Here is an 18,954-nt window from a genome sequence, read left to right as displayed (position 1 = left end):
AAACCCTGAATGTCTGTTTTCAGAAGGATGGGTGGATAGATTGTGGTATATCCACACAATGGATTACCATTCAGCAAAATGAATGAACGACAACTCTATAACTGTGTATAACAACTGGATGAACCTCATGACTTAATGTTAAAGAAGCAAAATAAGAGGAATAGATAGAGTGTTATGGAACAAGGAGGGAAAGATTAGTCCTAACTATTGAACATCTTGGAAACTTCTCTGAGAAGTTGGCCTTGAGTGTTTCAAATCACATTTTGTATTAAGAATTTTTGGCCAGGTGTGGTGGCTCATGCTTGTAATCCCAGCACTTTGGGAGGCTGAGGCAGGAGGATCACTTGAGCTCAGGAGTTCGAGACCAGCCTGGGCAACATGGGTGAAACCCTGTCTCAACAAAAATTACAAAAATTAACCAGGTATGGTGGCACACGCCTGTGGTCCCAGCTACTCAGGAAGCTGAGGTGGGAGGATCGCTTGAGCCCAGGAGGTCAAGGCTGCAGGAAGCCGTGATCACACCACTGCACTGTAGCCTGGGTAACAGAGTGAGACCCTGTCTCAAAAAAAAAAGTTTTTGATGATATGGACCAAAAAAAAAAAAGTTTTTAATGATATGTACAAATACTTACATTAGGTCAAAATTTTTCAAATTATAATCTCTAGTACCAAAGGAGAAGAGATAGGACATATTCTAAATTTTTCATGGTAATTAAAGGTAGAGTTATAGATGACATTTTCTTCATAGCCTCTGTTTCTACCAGAAGCATATAATAGTTTGTGTTTCTAAAAAAGTATTAAGTATAATAAAATTTAAATTATCAAAGGCTCAAGTTAACATCATCATATCATACAGAAATTGTCCATAGTTTTGAAAAGTGTAATAATTAATAATTGCTTGATTTCACTTTCTAAGTTTCATGCAGAAATTTATTTTGACCATGACTTACAAAGTTATGTCCTTGTGGATCAAGGCAGTCAAAATGGCACAATTGTTAATGGAAAACAGATTCTTCAGGTGAGTGTATATGTGTTAATTTGTTACCTGCACATTATTTTTAAACTGATTTTTTTTTATTTCTGAAGGGCATAATCTTTATCATTTGGTTCAGAGTAGAGTTAAGCCCAAATGTGTTACTTGGGAAGGAATTTCCAGAAAGGCTGAAAAAAGTGTATAATCAGTGGGTACTTACTTGGCTGTTGAGTTTTGACTTCTAATTATGTATCTATGCCTTATTTTCAGTTATGACTCCATTGTAAAGCTATTCGGAATAAGTGTGTAAATGTCTCAATAGCAACTTTGAAGGTCGTCCCTTTTTTTATTGTCTTAATGGAAATGTTACTAAATTGAAAACTGTATTAAAGGCAAAAGTTATGTCTATTCAGTTAACACTTAACATCCTCAGCATGTAGCAAAGTATTTGGCATAAATAAGAAAATATAGGGGCTGGGCGCGATGGTTCTCACGCCTGTAATCCCAGCACTTTCGGAGCCCGAGGCCAATGGATCATCTGAGGTTAGGAGTTCAAGACCAGCCTGGCCACCATGGTGAAACCTCATCTCTACTAAAAATACAAAAATTAGCTGGGCGTGGTGGTGTGTGCCTGTTATCCCAGCTACTTGGGATGCTGAGGCAGGAGAATCGTTTGCACCGGGGAGGTGGAGGTTGCAGTGAGCCGAGATCACACCATTGCACTCCAGCTTGGGCTACAGAGTGAGACTGTCTCAAAAAAAGAAAAAATATAGGAAGGCGGGAGGCCTTATTCTTAGTCTGTAAGAGTAAAAATGGAAATAAAACTGAGTTATCAAGAGAGAAGAAAAGGGAGATGTGATGCATTTATCCCATTCTCTTAACATTTCATCTTTTTTTATTGTGATGATTATATGTTTTGGTAATAGATTGAAGTCTAGAATTGGATATTTCTGATTGGATAGGGAGACTGGTGGGTTTGACAAGTTGCTCAGTTCAGCTATCTTCATCTCCACTAGTAGTACTTTTTTTATGGGTCATTAAGTTGGGGAAGTGTGTGCATGTGTGTATGTGTATGTGTCTATTTCATTTATAGCTATTTTAAATATATTTTAAAAATTATAATCAGACATTACTTACAATAGATGTAAGGTAACCATAAGTGATTGTTTTGATTTCTGTTTTGTAAAATGTTTCCCCTCTAGCCGAAAACTAAATGTGACCCTTACATACTTGAGCATGGAGATGAAGTCAAAATTGGAGAAACTGTCTTATCCTTTCACATTCATCCTGGCAGTGATACCTGTGATGGCTGTGAACCAGGGCAGGTTAGAGCCCACCTTCGCCTTGATAAGAAAGATGAATCTTTTGGTATGTGAAACAGATTAAATGTGGCTGTGATAACATTTCTCTTTCATTACCTAAATGTTCTAAAAAATATCAGTCAGCTACTGGCTACATGTCTAATTGATACGATACTGCATTGAGAGATATTTATACAAAGCTATCAGTCTTGTATCCAGTTGATCTAATAGATTGAGATATATTTCGTAAATATTACCAAATGAGACTAAGAAATAACATATATTTGGAAGTTGAGACCTAGGCTGATAGATTATAATTGTAGTTGATTTTTCTGTGTAATAATTTAGCTTCATGATATGTAGCATTGGTCTGCTTTCTGACCAGGAAAGAGGTTGATTAGCTCTCTTTCTGCTAATCCAGTTTAGTAGGCTTTTGAGGCAGACTGTAGTGGTAGTCAAATGTACTTAAGAGCAGTTGTAATTGAAAATTGGTAAGAGAGTAGATTTTAAGTGTTCTTACCATACGCAAAAAATGATAAGTACACGAAGTAGTAATGGATATGTTAATGAGGTTGATTTAGCCAGTTAACAGTGTATGCCTACATAAAAAATCATGTTGTATACCATATATACAATTTTTATCAATTAAAATAATTTAAAAAGTAATTATGACTTAAAGTAATAATTTAATAAAGATTGGTTTCCTTTTGACATGTATGTATCGATGTAAAAAAAAGTCATCCACAGTTGAACTCTGTCATATAATATTAACGTAGGAAATAATAAGCCAAGGCATGAAGGGTTATTGATTGATACGTTTTCTGTCCTATTGATAACTCGTGCTGTATATTGTCTATGTACCATTATTTTTTATTATAATAGCACTGTAGGATATTACTGTTGTGCTTTCAGCCCAGCCATCTAAAGCTCTTAAAATTTAAATAGATGCTTTGAACTAGTAAGAGGTCATCTTTTTTGACATAAATTTTCCCCCTAAATGCCAAGTATGCATGTTCATTGTTTATTTTTTGTTTTCTGATACTAATTTGAAAATGAATATGTTGCATTACACAATAACATGAATTTTGGTTTCTCTGGCTTTTATTTTGCATATGGCTATGTTCCTTTGCAAAATTTACTTAATATTTCTGCATTTGAGATTCTATTACAATAATCATATTGAAAAATCGAGATGTTCATTGTTCATTTTGGTAGCTATACTATAAGATTCCTATTATCTGTAGTTTTTGCTTTACTTCTCAAGTAGGTTTAGTTACCAAAATGCTGAAAGGACATCATCACAACCCAATATCCTTTATATTAATGTTTATTTCAACTTCTGGTTAATTGGAATGGGTTACCAATGGGTTATATTAGTTTTTTATTAATTAAATAACATTAGTTTTAATTTTGTACAAAATCAGATTTAGTGGCTTTTTTTTAACCAAACTTTTTTTCTTTCAGTTGGTCCAACACTAAGTAAGGAGGAAAAAGAGTTGGAAAGAAGAAAAGAATTAAAGAAAATACGAGTAAAATATGGTTTACAGGTGAGGATGTTGAATATTATTTCATTTGTTAAGCTGTATATCGGGTTTTGAGTAAAAAGTCTTTAAATATGCTCAGTACATTTTATATATAAATAGTTGTGTAGTATGATTTCGTGATTTGTATTAGTTTACTGTTCTGGTATTCATTCATAACCTAAAAACTATCGAAGTTGGAGTAGAAAAATGATAATAGCCTACATTGGAATATACATTTCTGGTTTTCAGAAAACTTGCATTAAGATGCCTTGACATAACTAGACATGATAGTGTCTGTAGTTTGTAGTCCCTGGTACTTGGGAGGCTGAGGCAAGAAGATCGCTTTAGATCAGGAGTTCAAGGCTGCAGTGAGCTGTGATCACACTTATGAATAGGCTCTGCACTCCAGCCTGGGCAATATAGCGAGATCTTATCTCTACAAAATGATGCCATTGATTGAACAACATAGTTGGAGAACTAATATGACCTGATGTAAAGACTTATTATAATTAAACTACAGTGATTAAGGTAGTATCATATTGGCATAAAGATAAATGGATGGAACAAAATAATAGTCCAGAAGTAGATCCATGTATATGTGTGGACAATTAATTTTTGATAAAGGTGTGATGGCAGTTTGGTGGAGAAAGAGTGGTCTTTTTTTTTTTTTTTTTTGAGACAGAGTCTTACTCTGTCACCCAGGCTGGAGTGCAGTGGCACAATCTCAGCTCACTGCTACCTCTGTCTCCTGGGTTCAAGTGATTCTCCTGCCTCAGCCTGACAAGCAGCTGTGATTGCAGGTGCCCGCCACCACGCCCGGCTAATTTTTGTATTTTTAGTAGAGACGAGGTTCACAGCATTGGCCAGGCTGGTCTTGAACTCCTGACCTCAGGTGATCTGCCCACCTTCGCCTCCCAAAGTGCTGGGATTACAGGTGCGAGCCACTGTGCCCGGCCAAGAGTGGTCTTTTACAACAAATGGTGGTAGAATAATTGGATGGCCTTACCAAAAAAAAAAACACAGACAAAAAGAATGTTGATCTGTACCTTGAACCATCTATAAAAATGATCCAAAAGTGGATCATAGATATAAAAGTAAAACCTAAAACTTTAAAACTTCTAGAAACTTTTTTTTAAAGGCAAAGATTCTAACACCAAAAGCACAATCCTTAAGAACAAATTGATAATCTGTATTTCTTCAAAATTAAAAATTAATGTTTTTCTAAAGACACTATTAAGAGAATGAAAAGACAAGCCACAGCTGGAGAAAATATTTGCAAATCATGTATCTGGTCAAAGACTTCCATATCTAGAATATACAAAAAACTTTCAAAACTTAATAATAAGAAAACAACTCAGTTAAAAAATGGGCCAAAGATTTGAATAGATGCTTCACCAAAGAAGATATGCTGATGGCAAATAAACATCTGAAAAAATGTTCAGTATCATCAGTCTTTAAGGAAATGCAAATTAAAACCACAATGAGATACCACTACACATCTATTAGAATGCCAAAAATTTTCAAAACTGACTATAACAGGTATTGGAAGGGTTGTGGAGGAACTAGAAATCTCATACACTGCTGGTGGGAATGTAAAATGGTACGGTTGCTTTGGTAGTTTCTTAAAAAGTTAAACATACACCTATTTTACAAGTTAGCCATTCTACTCTGAGATATTTACCCAAGATAAATGCAACCATATGTGCATAAAAAGACCAGTAAACAAATGTTCATTGCATTTTTTTTGAATAACCAAAAACTGAGAAAAACTCAAATGTCCGTCATATATGGATAAGCAAACTATGGTGTTATCTGTATGGTGAAAATACTACTTAGCAATAAAAAAGCAGGAACTAGTAATATAGGCCACAACCTGGGTGAATCTCAAAATAGTTATGTTGAGTGAAGCCAAATAAAACACGTGTATGTGCTTCCACTTGTGGAAGAATTTCACTATTCACTGGTTTCCAACTTGTCTGAGGTCTGTGAGACAGAACACACTCTCATACAAGTTACATGAAGCAAACTTACTACTTACAAATAGTGAGCAAGAGATGACAGAAGCCTAGGATTTATTGGGAAACCAACCCCCAAAGCTCAGAAAGCTGCCTTCTGGGTGAATGGAGTCTCAACTGTGTGTGCCCTACTTGCACAGCAGTTGAGCGACCCTGGAAAGCATCCCACCTTGGGTTATGTACCTCAGGGTCATTTGACGCACTGGGCTAAAATGTTGAAGGACATCCTGTTTCCAGGTGGGGACTGGAACAGAGCCTGGACTGTTTTAGCCAATCCCTCCTTACCTCAGGATGTTGCATTCCCAGCACATTCTGGTTGGTGTTGAGAACTACAAACAAGAAAGTGGGAAGAACTGTTCTGCACCATTTATGTAAACTTCTAGGAAAGCAAACTAATGTATTGTGACAGAAGGAAGATGAGTGATTGCTTAGACAGAAGCGAGGAATGCTACACAGGGAAGGTCTGGAGAGTTGGATTACAAAGAGAGACAAGGACACTTTTGGGAGAGATGGATATGTTTATTATCTTGCTTATGGTGATAGTTTCATAGGTCCATAAATCTCAAAAGCATCTCATTGTACACTAGGTATGTATGATTTATTTATATTAATCATACCTCAATAAAGTTGTTTTTTAAAAAAGTTACCACTTAATCCTGTAAATAGACCAGGAAGGCAATTAATTAATATTTCTAGTTTACTTTTGAGAAACTAAAGCTTAGTAGCCCAGCTATTAAATTGTAGAGCTAGATATAGAATCTAGGTCTTAAGTATATTTGTGCTAAATTTTTATACTTCAAGAAGATGTGGAAAAAGAAGTTGCTGCCAAAATAACATTTTTTCTGTCAAATTGTATCTTTCGTTGTTGTTGCTGTTTTACTTAGGTAGAGAAATCATAGAAAAAAGCAAGATAGGCCAATTTGGGGGGAAAATAGAAGACATTTAAGGAGAGAATAAAATTATTTTGCCAAAAATTTTAGCTCAATTTCTTTATTGTCTTCTGGAGGAAAAACTTACTAGGATAGATAGTTCTATATTTTTCTTCTCTTTTTAAAAGCAAAATTAATTAAAAGCTTCTGTCGTACCTTCCTTGAGTTGCTCTCCAGTCCCTAGCATCTCTCTGGATGAGTATCATACTTTTTATATAAAGATCAGCAAGTTATAACAAAGGGAAAGGGAAGGCTTCTATGAATGCTGAATTGACTACCCCTTCTTTGTGCCACCACCACACCTTGTGTATACCTTTATTGAACCACTCGTACTGCAACAGGCCAAAGGTTATGCATGTCTTCCCTCTGGCATTCCATTACCTAGCATGGAGCTTGACATACTCTTTTTCTAGGGAATGTTTGTTAAGTGACTAATTAGTCACTTAAATGGAGCTTTATTGAAGCAAAAAACTATTGTTGCCAGGGTAAATGGGTTTTTTAAAAGTCTCTACATTTCTCCCTTCCACGAAACAGTGTCAAACTACTATAGGTCCCTTGGAACTTTTAGTTCCTTAGAGAAAAGGGGAGATAGATTTTTTTCCCCCCAAACCCCAGGGATTCTGTATTTTTCTTTGAATACTAGTAGTTCATATGACAAGATGAGAACACAGCATTAAGTCAGAATATACTGTTATTTTCACCATATCATCTTCTTATGTATATGTATGTTGTGGCATAACTTGAAATATAAACATTTTAAAGGGAATAGACTAAAAGTAGCATATCTAATATGACAATTTCTTCATATCTTTTTTTTATAACTTTAATATAAATCAAGTAGAGATGGGGGTCTTGCTATATTGCTCACACTGGTCTCAAACTCCTGACCTCTAGCTATCCTCTTGCCTCAGCTTCCCAAAATGCTAGGATTATAGGCATGAGCCACCTGTAATTTCTTCATATCATAGCTTGTTTTATTTCATTGTTTATAGAGGCCACATTGAATCATATTCATTAAGTAAGGCACATGTACAGAAATTGTTTTATTTATCAGCTTTCTTTTCCTGAATGAATATTTTGTGTTTATTAAGAATACAGAATACGAAGATGAAAAGACATTGAAGAATCCAAAATATAAAGATAGAGCTGGAAAACGCAGGGAGCAGGTTGGAAGTGAAGGAACTTTCCAAAGAGATGATGCTGCTGCATCTGTTCATTCGTAAGTTTTGAATTACGGTGGCTCGAAACATCCTTTGTTCATAATAACATTCATAGGGTGGTCTGATGTTCAGGGCTATATATCCTGATAGGTGGCCTATTTATTTGTTTATTTATGAGATGGAGTCTTGCTCCGTCGCCCAGGCTGGAGTGCAGTGGTGTGATCTCGGCTCACTGCAACCTCCATCTCCCGGGTTCAAGCGATTCTCCTGCCTCAGCCTCCTGAGTAGCTGGGATTACAGATGCGTGCCATCATGCCCAGCTAATTTTTGTGTTTTTAATAGAGACGGGGTTTCACATGTTGTTGGCCAGGCTGGTCTTGAACTCCTGACCTCATGATCCACCCACCTTGGCCTCCCAAAGTGTTTGGAATACAGGCGTGAGCTACCACGTCTGGCCAATAAGTGGCCTTAAAATTAACGCTTTAACAACAAAATGGAGACACTAAGTCTATTTATACTTTCCACTAATCTTGGAATTCTATTATCCCCTAAAAAATTGCTGAGCAAATACATGAGCACCTGTACTTAAACACACATATATGTATGTTAACAGTCTAGCCACACAGTTGAGTGTATATACTTTTATATGCTAGATATCTAGAAGCCCAGATTGGTAAGAACTTGGTATGGACTGGTATTTTTTAATAATTATTTTAATACTCAAATACTTTTGTTCTTAATGACCCTGAAATATAATTTTTCTTATTTATTTTTCTCTGATTCAGTTTTCTCTTGGCAAAGTAGTTTGGATAAAAATGAAAAAGGTGATTTTTGAGGTTTGTAATATGACCGTATTTCTGCATTTAATCAAATAGTAGCTGCATTTTTTCCTCAGAATATAAATTTTGAGTTTAGTTAAAATTTAAATTTTTCATGTAGAACTGATAACTAATTATAAAGTTTTGATTCAATATCATATTGCATTGACTCTAAGAGTTTTATGGTTACAAATGGCAACATTTTTTTCTTAATGGTGCATAAAATAATGGTGTACCTTAGAGTTGATGGAGTTTGATCCATTACCAACATTTTATTTGATGAAATATAGGATTACAAAGTAGGTACACTAAGCAACATGACACTTTTTTTAAGTTTAATATTTAAAATATAATCTTGGAGAGTATAAAGAGTGCATTCAAATTAAATAAGACAAATTTAAAATAACACACATTGGTTTGACATTGCTTGGTTATTAACTGAAGGGCTAACAGCATATTTTGTGGAACTGAAAAGATAGAACATAAAATACTCTTAAATTAGCAGAGTATAGAATCATAGGACAAAAATGCAAACAGTGATTAAGAAGTTTTATTTCAATTTGAACTTTTTAATATGTAACATGTACAGAAAATTACACAAATTATATAGCTCAATGATACATCATAAGATTAACATATTGCAGAATACACATTTCTTGGACAAGAAATAGGAAATTATCAGTAACCCCAGAAGCTTATTCTCCCTGTGCCCCACCTAATCACTGTCCTGCTGTCCTCCCGAAAGGTAATCACCATCCTAACAGCAATAGATTAATTTCACTTATTTTAAAATTTTAATGAAATGGAACAATTCAATATTTATTTTGTGTCTATATTCTTTGTGTTCCACATTATTTTGTTAGGTATGGTTTATTTTTATTGCTGAATAATATTCTACTGTATGACTATACCACAATTTATCCATTTTAATCATTGCCAGACATCTGGATCATTTCTGATTTGTTGCTATTAGATTTGCTGGAAGAACATTGTTGTATGTGTGTTTTGGTGCACATGCACATGCTTTTCAAAGTAGGATATGTACCAGTGGAATTTGTGTGTCTTCAACTTTGTTAGGTAATGCCAAGCGGTTTTCTAAAGTAGTTGTACCAATTACTTTTAATTCATGAATTTATCATAAATGTGACCTAAAAGATCTTTTATAAATCAACTATCATTTTAATATTCCTTAAAGTGAAATTACTGATAGCAACAAAGGTCGGAAGATGTTGGAGAAGATGGGTTGGAAGAAAGGAGAGGGCCTGGGGAAGGATGGTGGAGGAATGAAAACGCCGGTAAGACTTGGATTTTCTTTTATTCATTTATTCCTAGAGCAGACATTTACCGTGTACGTTAATGTGCCAAACGTTGCCTTAAGTGCTAAGAATATAGTAGAAAGCAAAAGGAGACATGATTACTGCCTTTGTGGCATTGACAATTACCAAATATATACATGTGCTTTGTTTTGTGTTTTATATTTTTAGAAAGCCTCTTTTTGAGTTTTTTTTCCTACATTAAAGCTAGGGTAAGAAGTGCTGTTTCCTGAGCCAAAGGTTCTTCTGTGTTTTAGAGTCATTTTTAATAACTGTCATACTGTGCCTGGTACAGAGCACTCAAGAACAATCACAGTGTTAGTTTACAAACAGGTGGATTGTGTATGAGCTGAAAAATCTGTTTGGTTCAAGAATCAGAGCATGTAACATGAAATATAGAGAATAATGTCTGGAAAATGACATAGTGGTTTAATTAATGGTCCCATGGTTCATAGGAGGTTTGGGTTATCTTTCACACAAACCTTAGTAAGTAACCTGACTGTAGAACTTTCTGGATAATGAACTTAGTACCTAAAGAAATAATAGATGGATCAGTGTGAGTATATACCAGCTTTCTCATTTTTTTTGAGGTACAGTGGAAAGAACAAGGATTTTGTAGTCAGACCTAGGTTAGAATATGTGCTCTATCATTTACTAGCTATGTGGCTTTGGGCAAGTTTGGACTTTAGTTTTCTTATGAAAAAATGGGGATAAGAACTCTTTTTCAGGGTTGTCTTGAAGATAAAGCCCCTAAGCATTGTACCTTACATTAGGCACTCAGTAAATGGTAGCTTTGAATGTTCTTAAAATATTGAGAAGTGCTTCCCTCCTGTTATGAAAACAATCAAATTCTTTTTATGGTTATTAATGTTTAACCTGCTTGTTCACTTACTTAGGTAAGGATAGGACAGTGGGTTTAAACGTATCCATTGCCTTTATTTCTGGTTAGGGTGGAATGACATACTCTGCAGCATCTAAATGAAATTCGGTGATTGCTGGTTAAGGAGCACTCTATTTTCTGTAAAGTAGGCTGTACTTATTGACAAGGCAAGACAACATAGAAAAACGAATGTAAGTTCCATGTATAAAGGTATATATATTCCTGTATGTATTTGATGCATCTGACAGGTTTTTCTTTTGCATCAATCTTTAATAAATCAAAAAATTATAGAGTCCTAAGTTGGACACAGCAGATTTCAATGTGTTTAGACTCTAAAATAAGTCCTCTGCTCAACTTTTGGTAACAGATCCAGCTTCAGCTTCGGCGAACACATGCAGGCTTGGGGACAGGCAAACCATCCTCAATTGAAGATGTTCACCTTCTCCAAAACAAGAACAAAAAAAACTGGGACAAAGCACGAGAGCGGTTTACTGAAAACTTCCCAGAAACTAAGCCTCAAAAAGATGACCCAGGGACCATGCCTTGGGTAAAAGGGACTTTAGAGTGAAGGCTAATCATAGAAAAAAAACTCTAGTTTTTTTAAAAATAGAATTTGGAAACTTATTTTTTTCTCCCCAAAAGAATCAGCAGCACAGGAGAACTATGTCACAGTTTACCTCTTCCTGATTCAGAAATGTGTATGGTTTGCAGCTTTTAAAAACCATTTTTTTAAAACTAATAAATAGTGACTGAACCAATTTAGGCAGTAAATAGACTAAAGTTCACAGGGCATGGATGAGTTTATCAAACTTCGTTATTTTATCTTGTCATTTACAACATCCATATAAGCAACTAGCCATATAAGCAAAATTCATAGAACTACTAATGACTTAAGTGTACATCTGTTCTTGTCTCCATATATTCATGTAAGATGCACAACAAAAGAAACATCAGAAGTTTATAAAAATAAATCTGACTATATGCATCCTCATTTATTCCCTTTAGAACCTAGGTAAAAAATGTTGCGAAAACATGGGTAGTGGCGCATATATTTTGTTATCCTTGAAATAGCCTAAGTAATGTTATTGAAGAACTAATGAACAGGTAACATATTGTAGAAAATTAGTCTTTCATTGTTTTCTTCTGTGAAGAATCTGTTGCTATGTACTTTATATTCAGCATTTATATTTGGTTTGTTTCATAGCTAATGAGGTATTTAGATATGAACAACTGAATACATATTGAAATAGTGTGCTGGCTTTTGTAGTTTTGATAAAGACCATTGCAGGCAATGGAATTGTGCCAGAGAAATCTGATTTCTAGTACAAAAGGAATACTTAGCCAGGGCCTCAAGCTCAAGATACTTATTGAAAACATCCTCAATTGCAATAAAAACATTATAACATGAAAAAGAGTGATTTTTTGAACCGGTGATTTAAATGTATTGATCTGCTTTGAATTTTCAAGCAGCCAGAATTTTCTAGTTTAAATTGGCAGAGTTATAACAAAGGAGAGCCTCAAATATTAGACAATTGCAGTGCGGCTTTCTGGGCACAGGTGTCACTGCCCTGCCACCTATCACTATTCTTTTTCTGTTCAGTTTTTCTCTCAGGTGTTTGCTGGGAGATTAACACTGGAACTGACCCTTTTCTGGCAGTGAATGTAAGCTCTAGCTCCCCCATGTACTATAAAGAAATGTCTTCAAGATGTAGAAATAAGGAATATTCTGAAGATAAAAATTATACAGTAGTAAAGATAATTCAGAAAGAAAAAGCTACCTGTTAGAATTTCCAGTCTAAATGGCACAGGGTAGTTACAGAGAAAAGGGGATGGAGAAGGAGAAACTATGACTAAAGATGAGAGGTATGAACGAGTTGTCAGGTTCCTATGGGCTTAAGCTAGGACAATCAGGCCCTAAACTCCAAATTTGGATAAAATATCTCTTTGCATTCTTCTTGGCCACCTGCATAGTCTGACACATACGTATGTACAATTAGACTTGCAGGCTGCAGGAGTGCCCTGAATTGTTTTCTTTTAATTAGAAATAAAAAGTATTAGTCTAAATGTGGTTCTGGTGCTGGTGCCCTGTATATATGTAACAATATAGGACCCCTCCAAATAGGTTTTGCTTCTGGTGAATCTTGGTCATTGGGTTAGTATATGACTGTCTATAATATTTTCCATTTGTATTATTATATTGGGGAAAACATTTTTTATCATTTTCTATTAAGAAAATGGAAAACTTAAATATGGTGTTAAAATGGAAATATATGTGATATTTGCATTATTAAACCCCTTTGCAGATCTAAAGTCTCAGGGTTCCACTATTAGTGGTTAAAGTACTGAATAATGTCTGGGTCTATTTCCATCTGTAAAATAAGAATATTTGTCTCACGTGTCTGTCATGAATAGCAAATGAGAAAATGTATATAAAAGCACTTTGTAAATTGTAAAAGTAGTACAGATGTGAGCTTCTATTTGTTTAGAAGCATAAATGTTAATTATATACAGTTTGAATTTTGCATAAATTTTTTGTGTCTAATTTTAAATATTTGTTTAATCACACTACACATTTTCTGAGTAGCGTTTAAGTATGTATTTTAAGTGGAGCTGCAAGTTCTGAATTTTAAGAAATCTAACTTCTAATATTTTTGCCAGAACATAAGCTGGCAAAGTTGAGAACAGAAGAAACTTTCAACATTAGAGTAAAATAGAAATTTTTTCCAGTATTAAATAGAGGAAGCATCCTTATCCTCAAAAAGAGGAACTTTTTTCTGCTTTTGAAACAAGTGTTACTTCTGATGTGTCATTTTTATCCTGCATTTATAGAACGTAATGGTTTATGCAAATCAAAAACCTTCTGACTTTTCATAGAATATTTTTAATTTTTTATGATTTTTATTTATTTATTTTTTTGAGACAGAGTCTTGCTCTGTTGCCCAGACTAGAATGCAGTGGTGCAATCTCAGCTCACTGCAACCTCAACCTCCTGGGTTCAAGCGATTTTCGTGCCTCAGCCTCCCAAGTAGCTGGATTACAGGTGCATGCCAACATGCCTGGCTAATGTTTGTATTTTTAGTAGAGATGGGGTTTCACCATGTTGGCCAGGCTGGACTCCAACTCCTGACCTCAGGTGATCTGTCTGCCTCAGCCTCCCAAAGTGCTGGGATTACAGGCGTGCGTGAGCCACCATGCCTGTCCAAAAGATTATTTCTTAATTTGACATATTTTTAAAGAGCAGGCAAAGAAGATAGAAATCTCAGACAAGGGAAAGCAAGAGACGTTGGAGATTGCATACAAAGGCCATTCTGTAAAGTTGCAGGACAGAGGGATGTCCTTGGCAGGGGGCAAGAAAGCACTTGTGGACCCAAAACTCAAAGGCAGTCTCAGGAACAGTTGAAAGTATTTTCCCCACCATCTTGTTGTAAGTGTGCTTCTTTTAGTAGGGCATAACATATTTCTGCTCTGAATCTCTGATTCAAACATTTCATTTTACTTTTTCAGCCTTTAAAGTGGAAATGCATTTTGATTCTTTAAAATGAGGCAGTGGTTACTTATATTTTTGTGTGTTTCAGGGCCCAGGCTATCTCTTCTGCTTTTCTGTTTTACTAATCTTAGTTTTGGCTTATGGCCTTGTAGTTGCAAAATGGCTTTTGAAATTTCAGACATCATATTCATACCTAAAGCAAGAAGAAAGAGGAAAGAGCAGAGTGTAGTGTTAGTTCTCTTTTTTTAGGAAAACAACAGCTTACTCAGAAACTGACTTCTTAGGGTCATTAGCCAGAACCAGATAGCATGGCTACCCATAGAAGAGATGCTATAAAAGTGGGTAACAAGATGGTCACATTTGGCTTAAGCCAGTCATGAACCATCACCTGCAGCTGAGAATGTTGCCGTTGGAATGAAATAGGTTCAGTGAACCAAGCAGAAGGGGGCAGTGGATGTTGAATGGGCAGGTAGGTAACTGCCAGATAACGTACTTGTCCATCAGTGGGGACTACAGGGTTGCTTAAATTGTGATGCATCCCTACTATGTAATACTTTCTGGCCATTGAAATGAATAAGATAGAACTATGTATACCCTAGTGTAGAAGAATATCTCACAAAGCAGATTGTAGCAAAGTATATATGGCATAATCCCATTTTTATTTTTAAATTACAAAGGTATGTATTGAGTTGCTGATAACCCAGAGTGAGCAAACTTTCACATTTTATTATTTCTATATTTGAACTTTTAAAAAGTAAACAGGTGTGTGGTTAATGTGTATGTATATACACATTTGTGGTAAGAATTTACCCAGAAGTGGTTAAATTTGTGGTTAAGCCTTCATGGCTCAAACCCAGGCATTTTTCTCACATATATACCCAGTTTCACTTACCATCTATAAACTCATGACTTCTAGGCTGTCTTAGGATATTGATTCTAAGCTTATGACTTACATATCCATCTCAGAGTCACTTTAAATGCAACTCCAAGACTAACTCCATAATCTCCAAACCTAGTCTCTTCTAGTTTACTCTCTCCAGCTGGTAACATCATCCATCCAGTTGTGTGAGCCAGAAGCCTGAGTCAGCCTCTGTTTCACAACCACTAGCTTTTCTCCCCTTTGTCTGTTTCCAATATATTAAATCAGTTCACTGTTACCACTCACCAAAATTATTCTGAGGGCTTCCTAACTGGTCTTCCTGCAGGCATTCTTTCCTCCATCTTCCACACTGCAGACAACTTCCATCTCATCGTCTCCTGTTTGGCTTCCCATTACTTTGAGGCCATAAAACAAACTCCAGGCCCATAAAACCCCAAAGGATCTGGCTACTGCCAGCTTTCCTGGTCTCATCTTTTGTCACTTTCCTACTTGTTCTCTGGGCCCTAGCATGCTGGCCCCTTTTTCAGTTTGTCAAACACAGCTGCCTTCTCTCATCACAGAGCCTCTTAACATTGTATTACATGTATGGAATGCTCTTCCTCCCCCATTTTACATAGTTAATTCTCACATAGTCTTTAGGTCTCTGCTGATTGAATCTTCAGGGATGCCTCCTTTGAAGCCCTGGACTAGATTAATTGCCTTTGATATGTATTTTGAAAAACCATTTCTTTCATTTAGACCACTTAGCTTGGTTCACAGTTACATATTAGTGTGGTTAGTGTAATATTTCTCTGTTTCTCTAGATTGTTAAGTGCCATGTGAGCAGGACCTTGGGTATGCTTACTATTGCATCCCTAGAGCCTAGCACCACATCTGGTTTATACAACCATAGGCACTGAAGCACACAATGGGTAACTGCAAGTGGCTTGATGGAGTCTTATCAAGCTGTGACTGAAGAAACATGGGAACTGAGGCTACATAGAGGATCTACAACCATGGCTTTCAAACTATTTTGATGATGATCTACAATATGAATACAATTTGTATTACAGTTCAGTACACGAGCATGTTCATAGCATATGTAACACAGATTTTGTATACCAGTACTTTGCCATAAGCTCATGTAATACACTCGTTTTCCACATCACTGATTGCATCCACTAAATTGCTTTCATAATGCACTAATGGGCTGTGTCCTACAATCAGATTTTCAAACCTTTTCAAAGAACCCATTGCATTGCCTTAGGAGCTGCAGCTGTGTGAGTCTATGTTTGTGTGATGAGATGGGGAGAGTTTAGGATGCCAAACTGTGGTGACTCCAGTTCTCAGGCTCATTAACTACAATAGGTCTACATTCATCTGATTTGCAGTTCAAGCTTCCAGGTAGGTTTGATTGCATAACAAAGAAGGGGTGAACAAAACCGAGCCTCTTACCTGTAGCCGAAACCGCATATTGTGTTAAGAAATTTACATAATTAAGAAATGAAGGATTTTATCTCTGAGACAATGAGGAATCCACTGAAGGATTTTAAGCAGGAAAGGAACCTCATTAGATTGCTTTATAGCAGAATAACTATGGTTGATTGAAAGGAGGCAGAGTGGTGACTGGAAATCTTGAGTGTAGGTTGACCTCTTTGAGAGTTTGTTCAAATATTTATTGAGCACCCACCAAATGCTGTGCACATCTTGGAAGGCAGGAACCTTCTTTGTCTTATTCACTGCTCTATCTTCAGCACCTAGCACAGGATTGGATGTTTGGGAGGTCCTCAATAGCATTTGTTTGTGGAATGGATGGAATGCACATTTGTGTTGCGTCTGGCACTGTGCTAGGCCCTTAACATACATTCTTTATTCTGGACACCATTTTATGAATTAGAAAACTGAGGCTTAAGAGGTTTTTATTTTGCTCAAAGTCAAAAAGCCGGTGTGACAGAAGTGGCAGGGCTGAGGTTTCTATCTTGATTCTTTCCATCCCACAGGGATGATTAAGAGCACAGGCTGAAGAGTCTGACTGACCTGAGTTTAAATTAAAATTCTACCACTTCCAAGCTGAGTGACCTTTAAAAATTTATTTGAACCTCTCTACCCAAGTGTCTTCTATGGAGTTGGTAACCGCCCATCGGGTTCGCCTTGCCTGCTGCCCAGATAAAGCCGATTTATCAAGACAGGGGAATTGCAATAGAGAAAGAGTTTAATTCATGCAGAGCTGGCTAAGTGGGAGATGAGTTTTATTACTCAAATTGGTCTCCCTGAAAATGTGGAGACTGGGTTTTTTTTTTAAGGATAATTTGGCAGATGGGGGCTAGGATAGTGGGGAGTACTGATGGGTTTGGTCGGAGTTGAAATCATAGGGGGTCAAAGTGGGTTCTTCTTGCTGTCTTCTGTTCCTGGGTGAGCCAGGACTGGTTGAGCCAGATTATCAGTCTGGGTGGCTCCAGCTGGTGCATCAGAATGCAGGGTCTGAAAGATATCTCAACCACCAATCTTAGGTTTTACAATAGTGATTTTATCCCTAGGAGCAATTGGAGAGGTTCAAATCTTATGGCCTCTGGTTGCATAACTCCTAAACAATAATTTCTAATCTTGAGGCTAATTTGTTAGTCTTACAAAGGCAGTCTGGTCCCCAAGCAAGAAGGGGGTTTGTTTCAAGAAAGGGTTGTTATCATCTTTGTTTTAAAGTTAAAATATAAACTAAGTTCCTCTAAAAGTTAGTTTGGTCTTTGCCGAGGAATGAACAAGGACAGCGTGGAGGTTAGAAGCAAGACGGAGTCAGTTAGGTCAAATCTCTTTCACTGTCATAATTTTTGCAAAGGTGGTTTCAAGTTTTGGTGAAGATTAAATGAGATAAGGTTTGTGTGGCACTGAGCACACTGTCTGGTGCGTAATAAGCCTCCAAATATTAGTGATTATTAGCATTGTTATTATCCATGCTAGCAATACCAAGGACATGGTTGTAGGAGTAGAATCCCAGAGTAGAGATGGTGGTTATGGAAGTCAGGTAGGATGAGGAATGAGGCTAGCAAGTAGTGGATGGATCATCCTCATTCCACAAGGCAATAGGAGATAGATGTGGACAAGAAGACTGAGTCAGGAGCTGGCTTTCTAAGTGAATATTGGAGAATGAGGAGGAGATCGGTAGACAATAGTGAGAAAGGACAGAAGTTATTGTAGGTGACTCTCATCATCCTTAAAGGAGGAGGAATGGATTCTACATGACTTTGGAAATGGAGTCATCTGGAGGAATGATAGGGAGATCTAGCCAGGCAACCCTGGCTCTCAGTACTCTATGGGAGCATGAGAGCTACAGGGAGAATTCCAAGAAGAAGTAGATTTCAGATCCCCATATGTAAAAATCTTTCGACAGCATACATTAATTCAGCAAATAGCCATGAAGCACGTAGCATAGGCCAGGCACTGTTCTAGGCACTAGGGATACAACAGTGAATAAAACAGTCAAGGCTCCCTGCCTTCGTGGAGCTTACATTTATTTTTAGATAGGATTTAGCAGAATGTAAGGGCCAAGTAATACATGCAGGCCTTGATAGTTCCAGAGAGTATTAATCCAAAATAGTTTCTGTTCATTCCAAAGTCTTAAAGCCAACACTTTAAAGCAAAAATTTGGGTGGAGTGTGTGATGCGGGAAGGATTTGGGGCTTTTTTCTTAATGTTTTCAGA

At 36.5% G+C, this 18,954-nt stretch overlaps 1 protein-coding gene across 2 annotated transcripts in view; it reads left to right on the top strand.

Moving 5' to 3' along the window:
* Positions 1-13,440, top strand: part of AGGF1 (angiogenic factor with G-patch and FHA domains 1) — a 32,363-nt gene extending 18,923 nt beyond the window's left edge. The window contains exons 9-15 of one of the 2 annotated variants that reach the window (XR_610820.4): positions 917-1,018; positions 2,176-2,341; positions 3,739-3,821; positions 7,833-7,960; positions 9,915-10,014; positions 10,982-11,103; positions 11,280-11,419. Coding sequence is in view for 1 of the 2 variants with exons in the window: in XM_003812645.6 (XP_003812693.1) it covers positions 917-1,018; positions 2,176-2,341; positions 3,739-3,821; positions 7,833-7,960; positions 9,915-10,014; positions 11,280-11,480 (780 nt within the window). In the remaining variant the exon portion in view is untranslated. Of the gene's footprint in view, positions 1-916; positions 1,019-2,175; positions 2,342-3,738; positions 3,822-7,832; positions 7,961-9,914; positions 10,015-10,981; positions 11,104-11,279 lie in introns of both variants that reach the window. The other variant, XM_003812645.6, reaches the window with a different exon arrangement.
* The last annotated feature ends 5,514 nt before the right edge of the window (positions 13,441-18,954 follow it).

The sequence above is a fragment of the Pan paniscus genome, chromosome 4, assembly GCF_029289425.2.
Source record: "Pan paniscus chromosome 4, NHGRI_mPanPan1-v2.0_pri, whole genome shotgun sequence".
Classification (NCBI taxonomy): Eukaryota; Metazoa; Chordata; class Mammalia; order Primates; family Hominidae; genus Pan; species Pan paniscus.
Note: the sequence above shows the minus strand (reverse complement) of the source record. Positions and strands in the feature narration are given on the sequence as shown.